Below are 9,118 nucleotides of genomic sequence, written 5' to 3' on the forward strand. Positions count from 1 at the left end.
TGGGCTGATGAATGGATGGATGGGTGAGTAGGTGGATGAATGGATGACAGAGGAATGTATATCAGACATTATGCCACCAAAAAGGGTTTTGACTAATAAAGAAGAATTTCCAGGCTGGGGAGGGTGTGTAGGAAGAGGCAAAAAGATGGGAAATGCCAAGCATGTGGCAAAAGTCTTTTAGTTCACCCAGAGAGCAGAACAATACTGACATGAGAATGGAGAACTTGGATGAATGTTCAGGCTCTAGGCAGAAGGAGGGAGCTGGATTGACCTCTTTGCATTGAAGAACCACCAGAACTGTTTCCAAGTAGTACTCCGCACTTTAATGACATTCTCACTTTAAACCCAACCCCAAGGCACGTCCTTATTCATGCCTCTGCAGCCGGTCATCTCCTGGGTAGAAGAGGAGAGTGCATGGGCCACTGGTCCTGCTCATCAATCCATGGCCTTCAGGGAGAATTCCAGTCTGTCATAGGCTGGTGAGAGTCCTGAGGGAAAGATAAGGCGGTTCCAGGGCTCATCAGGAGTTTTTAGGACATCCAGGAATGGAAGACACCACTGGATTGTCATTCTGGAGATAATATTCTTCATGATCTGTCATCTTTTGCCCAGGTCTGACCATTCCCACCACTGTGGTTCTATTTGGCCCTGAAAATCCCCATAGATAAGCCAGTCTGTCCCCTGAACTCCTCTGTCTCCCCTTGGAGACACTCCACCTGTCCTCTCTTGACCTCCAGGATCAGACAAAGTTACTGAGAGCTGGACTTAGAATCAAAGGAGAAATGACCAGCCCTGGGCCTTTGGAGAAGGTGAGCTGGGTGCAGGTTGAGGGAAGGGGGAGATTTTGGGGTGAAAGGAAGTGAGGTACCTAATGTTTTGGAAAGGCTGGAGAGAGTGAGAAACTCATGACCCAGACTCAGAGCTAGAAGGTGCTTTGTGATCATTCAGATGGCAAAAGAAGACTCGGAGATGGAACTCAGGTTGTGCGGGGAGCCAGCTCCACGGGTCTCCGAAGATCACATTCTTTTTTCTTCTTTTTCTTTTTCTTTTTTTTTTTCATTTAGTTTTTCTTTCTTTCTTTTTTCTTTTTTTTTTCCTTTTTTAGTTGAAATGTAATTGATTACACATATTTGTGGGGTACAGAGTCTACTATCAGTGTCTGTGTATCATATGTGATGATCAAATCAGGATAATTAGCATATTCATCATTGCAGAACGTAATCTTTCTTTGCATCCACTAACTAATTGCTCCCTAAGGCCCACGCCCTCCCCCTTTCCCACCTCGAGTAACCACAGTTCTGTTCTCTCCCTCAAAGATCAAGTTCTTATCACTATGGTACTCAGTACCTTGCTTCTCTTCTGAAAAGAAATGTTGACCACAATATCCTTCCTCCTCAGATGGGATAACATAGGCTCTCAGTATTAGCTTCAGAAATGCTGAGACCTCTGCAAGTGAGGAAGGAATGGAGAAATGCTTGGTACTGTCTTGGGAAGGACAGGGAAAGAGGCAAAGTCACCAAATATGACAACTAGACAGGACCGTCAAAATCCCACACACATGCTCATTGTCTATATTTGCAAACTGAGGCTTAGATAGGAGCGGTGACTTTCCCAAGTCTACACAGGGCTGGAACAGAACTAGACCCCAGAGTGGGTTGACAGGTTGGGCAAATAAAAATAAAGGATGCCCAATTAGATTTGAATTTCACATCAACAACAAATAGTTTTTGTAGTATATCCCACGCAATATTTGGGATACACTTATACTTAAACCATCCTTTTTTTTTTCTTTGAAATTTGAGTGTAATTGGGCATCCTGTACTTCACCTGGCAACCCTAACCCCAGGTCTCTCTTGACTACATCTTCTGCTTGTCCTTCAACCTCCCCTTGTGGATTTTTGTCATCTCTTGGCCCAGGAGGCATATGATATGTCAGGTGCCCGCCTGGCCCTAACACTGTGTGTCACCAAAGCCCGGGAAGGCTCAGAGACAGATCTGGATGCCCTGGAATACATGTTCCAACAGCTGAGATTTGAAAGCACCATGAAGCGAGACCCCACTGCCCAGGTATTGATCTGCCAGCTCCTGGCCAGGGTCTTGGGGGTGGGCAAAGGGGCTGGGTAGGATGGATGGGCTCTGGGAACCCACCTGAGTCTGGCCATTCCTCTCACTCCAGCAATTCCAGGAAGAGTTGGAAAAATTCCAGCAGGCCATAGATTGCCGGGAAGACCCCATCAGCTGTGCCTTTGTGGTACTCATGGCTCATGGAGAGGAAGGCCTCCTCAAAGGAGAGGATGAACAGATGGTCAAGCTGGAGAACCTCTTTGAGCTCCTGAACAACAGGAATTGCCGAGCCTTGAGAGCCAAGCCTAAGGTGTACATCGTGCAGGCCTGTCGAGGAGGTGGGGACAGAGCCCAGAGCACAGAGACCATGTTCTTCATACAGCCAAGTCCCACATCCAGAGACCCAGCTGAGCCTGGTGTACCACCAGACTGCCCTACAACCTTCTCCCTTTCCCAGCGTCCTCTCTGAAGATGTTCCTCTCACCTGTCCTTCTTCTTGGTGTTTCAGAGCAAAAGGACCCTGGTGAAACAGTAGGTGGAGATGAGATTATGACGATCACACAAGACAGCCCCCAAACCATCCCAACTTACACGGACACCCTCCACATCTACTCCACGGTAGAGGGTATGCTCTCCTGGCTGGCCCAGAACAGAGAGCCTCTGTTCCTTTCCCTCACCCACCGCTCCTGACCCCTGAGCCTCTCCTCCAGGACCCATCCCCTTCTGGGGTCCCCTTTACCTCCCTGCTGTTCCCCCAATCCCAGCCCTCTGGAATCCCACAGGGTACATCGCCTACAGACACGACCAGAAGGGCTCCTGCTTCATCCAGACCCTGGTTGATGTGTTCACAAAGAAGAAAGGACCCATCCTGCAGCTTCTGACAGAGGTGAGCTGGGACAAGGTATTTGGAACCCCCACCCAGACCAAGCAGGGTACAAGTAAAGCAGGCTGAGCCTCCTCCAAATCTTTCTCCATTTTCCCCAGCCCCAAATCCCACCTGGGTCCCAACACACAGACTAAGATGCCTATCTTCCAGCAGCAACTTTCTCTAATGCAGGGCATCCCAAAGCCTATAATATGTGCAGTAGTTTAGATGAAAGGCAGATAAACTTTTATAAACCCTTCAGATTTAAACAATGTTTGGGCAAACTTTTTTCTTCTAATGGTTATGTGTTTGTATTGCATCTTAGAAATAATCTAAACTTGTTATACATACATACATATATATATGCAACAAAAATGTGCAAACAGGAAACTATGATATAGAATGATGAGACAATAAAGGTCTCTTATCTTAGGACATGGATACCCATCTGCCCTGCTCTCTAAACTTTTCCCCATAAGCCCATTACACCAGGTGTGGCCCCCAACTGACCACACCTGTTGCCGCAGGTGACCCGGCGGATGGCAGAAGCAGAGCTGGTTCAGGAAGGGAAAGCGAGGAAAGTGAACCCCGAAATCCAAAGCACCCTCCGGAAACAGCTCTATCTGCAGTAGCCGTGGAAAGGACAGAGAGGGGCTCTCCTTCAGGTGCTCTCTCTGCCCCACAGATATTCAGAAGCAGCTCTTATCACTCCCCAGCTAAATGGCACTCAGTCCCTCTTTCATCACATCCCTCATGCACGTCTCCCTTTGGTCCGTCCCTGATCTTCTTAGAGCAAGCCAGCCAAAATGAAGCACGAGGCATGGTGGTAACATTAACATCACCTCCCTCAGGCTGGACTCGCTACCTCTATTAATGCAACCTAAGAGTACATTTGCTTATCCACTTTCTGATCCTATGCTCTTCTTTCTCCCATGAATCATACCTATACAAAAATAACTGAATAAAGTTTAAAATATTTCCGCTGACAAACCAGTGCCTACTCATCACCTCCCACCCCAATCAAACTTTGCTGCCTCCTGCATCTCACCTGGAGTAATAGCCTCCTCTTGAGCCCACATTCTTTACCATCTCCCAGTGATTCCCTTCTAAACACTGGAGATTTGGTAAGGCAAGAATCGTTCTCTCTTTTCAAGACCTCTCTTTCTTGGCTACCAAGTTGATGCCTTGACGTTGCTCTCCTCCTGGCTCATGGCTTCTTTTTAGATGACAAAGTTGCCTCCTTCTTTTCTTATCTCTTTGTCCTAACATCCCTCTCCACAAGGCCCTGGACTCTTTCCTCTCTCCGAGTAAACCCATCCATCCATCTATTCTCGCAGTTTCAACTTTCAACCATCCTGAAACAGAGCATGTTGGAACTACGGAAAATCCCCTGGGGTCACCCTGTTATTTTGCAGACAATGTAATAAAGTCCCAGAGAAACTAAATAATTTGTCAAATGCCACACAGTAACACAGAGGCAGGGTGAAGCTCTGACTTTTCCTTCTCAGCCTCCTTACCTCTACCTGCCAAGTCTTGATCCATCAAAAAACTTTTCTAATTAGAGGAGCTGCCTCATAAAAATTCTCCCTACCTTGGAGGTAGGAGCTTTCTGGAACACTTCTAGAAATTCTCAATAACCACCAGCCCAGGTTCCCTCCATGGAATTCCAGCCCTGGGCTGGAAGATGGATCAGCTTCTCTGTCTTCTAAGTCTATGCTCCTTGACTCCCCATCTCTAGTCCTGACCTGTCCCACTCGAACAACCTGTGGGCACATCCACCATCACTGAAAATTTGTGGTTAAAGATGAGTCTTTTCTTTCTGGTTCCTCCTTCAAGTATTCCCTGGTGTCCTCAACCTCAAACTCCAGGTTGGGAACTCTACAGTTATCTATGACTCTTTCTTCTTGCATCTTTCACATGCCCCCAGACACCATGTCTAGCCCAACCTGACCTTTCTTCCTTTCCCTCTCATGTCACTCCAGGCTACAGTCCCTATCCTCTCATATTTCCATCTTCACACTAATGTCCGTCCTTGCTTCTCTGCCTGCCCATCTCAACCTTTGTCTGTCTTCCATACCATCTGCAAGAGTGATCTCCCTGGAACATTCAAGAAGACACAGTGCGTCCTGTCATCTACAGACCAAGGCTAAATCCTGCATTTTTACTTTTCACACCCTTACAATTCCACCCTCTAACAGCAATCAGCTAAACTCATCTCCCATCTCCCCCACCGTGAATCCACCCTTCCAATGAATCTAATGTCCTCTTACTCACCCTGCCTCTAAGCCTTTGCTGTCACCATGTTCCCAAGCTAAGGGTCCTTTCTCTCCCTTCACTCTCTTTCCAGTACGTCCCACCCCTACTTATTCTGTAGATCCATTCCTGATATTTTTTCTAGTGGATACTGCCCTCTCACCCAGGATGAGACGCTGGAAATTATAGTTTCTGGGGGACAGGAAACAAGTCTTTGATCAACGTAATGAGTGTTCAATAAACAGTTGTCAACCTTTCAAAGAATGTGTTTGAATCTTCACTCTGTGTTTAAATCATGAGGCTGATATGAAAGGAGTTATGGATTTGATGTCTTTTTCCCAGTGGCCGGCTGCCTCCAGGTATGTCTATCATGAACAGCGAATCAGGAGCCTTGACCTGTCTCTTTCATAAAGGCAGATGTGTTTGGAATTGGTAAATGTACAGGCCATGCTTCTGTGCTGAATGTTCCCAAGGAAGTATTCAGACACAAAATTGGAGCTTTTCAGACCTATAAGGGACCTTGGAGATCATCTAGTTACAGGATCACAAATATTTAGCAAGTGTGCCTTCTCTCTCTATCCTGGTACCCATGGCAGACATAAATAATCAATCACAACTGTTTTCTTACTGCGCTCAGATGTAACCTGAAAATCTTTCTCCTCTCAGCACCCAGGAAACTGACACATATCTATTGGCAAAGGTACATCTTTCTCGATCCAGTTGAAACCCCTCATTTAGGACTGACTTGCCTAGGGTCATCTTAAGTGGTAGACTCATAGTTATGGCAGTAGTTTGGGCTTTATTCATGGGAATGGCAGAGCAAGTGGCCAAGGCAGGACCAAGTAGATCTGGGGTGATGCACATACTGAGTTCTGTGAACCCACCTATGTGCAAACCTGTGGTCCAAACGCCCAATGATTCTGGAGTCTCCAAATATAGGAGTCAGAAAACTGTGGCCCATTCACCAAATCCAGCCTGCAGCCTGTTATTATAAACAAAGTTTTACTGGCACACAGTCATGCTCATTCATTCACATATTGTCTATGGCTGAATTCACCCCACGAAAGCAGAACTGAGTTGTTACAACAGACAACACGTGGCTTGCAAAGCTGAAAATATTTACTGTCTGGCCCTTTCTAGAAAAGATAAGCCAACCCCTACCCTAATATCCTTCCAAAAATTCCAGTTTTGTTATCAAAACCACAATGAGATATCACCTCATACCTGTTAGTGTGGCTATTATCAAAAAGACAAGAAACAACAAATGTTAGCAAGGATGTGGAGAAAAAAGAACCCTTATCCAATGTCAGTGGGAGCATAGAAGGGTGCAGCCATTATGCAAAACAGTATGGAGGTTCCTAAAGAAATTAAAAATAGAACTACCATGTGACCCAGCCATCCCTCCTCTGAGTACATATCCAAAGGAAATGAAATTAGTGTGTTGTAAAGATGTCTGCACTCCTGCATTCATTGTGGTATTATTCACAATAGCCAAGATATGAATAAACCAAAGTGTCCATACGTGAACGAACGGATAGGAAAAATGTGGTTTACGTTTACAATGGAATATTATTCAGCTTTAAAAAAGAAATAGATTCTGCCATTTGCGACAACATGAATGAATCTGGAGGATATTATTATGCTAAGTGAAATAAGCCAGATACAGAAAAAAAAATACTGCATGATGTCAACTCACATGTGAAATCTAAAAAATTGCTTTTTAATTTTTTTTTGAATACACAGAGATAGAAAATAAAACAGTGGTTATAGGGGGAGGAGGAAGAAATAGTGACATGTAGGTCAAAGGATACAAAGTAGTGGACACGTAGAATGAACAAGTCTAGAGATCTAATGTACAACATGAGGGCTCTACTTAACAATATTGTACTGACTCCAGAGTTTTGCTTAGAGGGTAGATTTTAGGTGCTCTTGCCACCCACGTTTTAAAAAAATGGTATCTATGTGAAATGATTGATGCTATAGATTGTATGTGTCCCCCGAAAGTATTAGAAACTTGACCCCTACTGTAACAGTGTTAAGAGGGTAGGAAAACCAATTTATAGTATTTGAAAGGGGGCGGGACTTTGAGAAGTGATTGGATTGTGAGGATTAATCCATTCATGGAGTAACGAGTTGTCATAGGTGTGGTTCTGATGGCTTTATAAGGAGAGCAAGTGAGAAGCTTGCTCAGGCCATTCTCACCATGCGACACCCTGGTCACCATAGGACCCTGTAGAGAAGTCCCACCCAGAAGAAGGTCCTCACCAGATGCGTGCCCAGGACCATGGACTTCCCTGCCTCCAAAACTGTAAGAAATAAATTCTATCTTTTGGGCTTCCTGGTTAGCTCAGTTGGTAAGAGCATGGTGCTGACAACACCAAGGTCCAGGATACTGGCCAATCCCTGCACTGGCCAGCACCAAAATTCATTAATTAATTAGTACTATTTCTTTATAATTTACCCCACTTAGGGTATTCTGTTATAAGCAACAGATATGGAGTGATACAATCAATATGTTAATTTGCTTGACTATAGTAAACTTTTCGCTATCAATATATACAACAAAACATCATGTTGTACACTATAAATATATACAGCAAAAAATTTCTTTATTCCAATTTTGCATAAGCTAGCCAGAGTTGTTCCCCTCTAAGAACTGTACCTCATATAACAGGTTACACAGCACTGAAATCCATGTCTTAGTTCAAGACCCCTGACTAAAGGTTTTCCCAAACGATTAAGTAAGGATTTGTAAGATTAGCCTGGAAGTTTATTATTAAGCACCAGGATGAGATGCAGGCTTTGTAAGACCTATACAATTGGTGCAGGAAGAGTCCTTCTTTAAGAAAAATACAGGACTGGTGGGTTAGCTCAGTTGGTTAGAGCACAGTTTATAACACCAATGGCTCGTATACTCATACCTGCCATTCACCAAGAAAGAGAAAGAGAAATACAAAAATACCAGCACACAATTAGTACAGCCACATAAGCACGTTGTCAGGATCTCTCCCAGAGCCTTAGAGAGGCCCATGAAAGTGAAGGTCCTGCAGCTTATGCTGCATTAGTTTCAAAGCACATTCACCTCTGTCCATTATCTGCTTTATGCTTCAAGCCACTCTCCAACTGCAGCAGGAACATTCATCTTAAAATGCAAATCCAACTTGCCATGCATCTTCTCAAAATCTTTCTGTGGTCTCCCCCTGCTCTTTGGATAAGGAAAAAGTCTTAACTTCTAGGTTTCTACATGCTCTTGTCTTTACACCAGTCACTCTGGCCTTCTTTCTTTCCCCCAAATGGCCTCTTTCCTATCTCAGATTCTTCTAAGATCATTCCTCCGAACCACCTTCTAATCCTTCATATTATAGCTCAAATATCATTTCTTCAGAGAAATCTCTGAAGTCTCCTGGTCCATCACCCCAGACAAGACCAAAGTTCATAGTTCTTTGTAGACTTTTTCTTCAAACCACAAACTATACTTTAAAATTATGTCTTTGGTTATGTGATTATTTATTTAAAATACTGGCTCTCCCACTTGATGGCTCCAAGTCTAAATTTCAGTTGTTAGAAGTCAGGGAACTTTGGGGGTCATTTGTTACAGCATCATAATCTAACCTCTGCTGACTGATACACCAGACAAGATCAAAGGGAAGGGGCCAGGCTAAAAGTGCATATTATAATAAATGATGCTCTGAGGTTCCCAGCAGCCACACAGGAAGTTCACAGAATCAATGAAATAAAAACAAATCCACTTCTTATATCTGAAAATGGTTTCTATTTAATCTTGTTCAAATTTTATTCACTAACAAGGAAGCACAAGCCATTTCTGAAGGTCCCAATTTAAGCCCCTTGGTTTCGCATGACACACAAGAAAAGTCATAGAATTTCTAGCTGGGAGAACTTGGAACACAAACTGGTGCCCCTTCATTCTGATTGGTT

General features: G+C 44.2%; 1 protein-coding gene across 1 annotated transcript; it reads left to right on the forward strand.

The window, feature by feature from the left end:
- The first annotated feature begins 776 nt into the window (after positions 1 to 776).
- On the forward strand, positions 777 to 3,570 carry CASP14 (caspase 14). Its single transcript, XM_063113004.1, has 6 exons — positions 777 to 809; positions 1,918 to 2,067; positions 2,177 to 2,402; positions 2,573 to 2,689; positions 2,847 to 2,950; positions 3,457 to 3,570. The coding sequence occupies exons 1-6, from the start codon at positions 783 to 785 to the stop codon at positions 3,559 to 3,561; spliced, it is 729 nt and encodes a 242-aa protein (XP_062969074.1). The 5' UTR covers positions 777 to 782; the 3' UTR covers positions 3,562 to 3,570.
- The last annotated feature ends 5,548 nt before the right edge of the window (positions 3,571 to 9,118 follow it).

This window comes from Cynocephalus volans, chromosome 10, assembly GCF_027409185.1.
Source record: "Cynocephalus volans isolate mCynVol1 chromosome 10, mCynVol1.pri, whole genome shotgun sequence".
Lineage (NCBI taxonomy): Eukaryota > Metazoa > Chordata > Mammalia > Dermoptera > Cynocephalidae > Cynocephalus > Cynocephalus volans.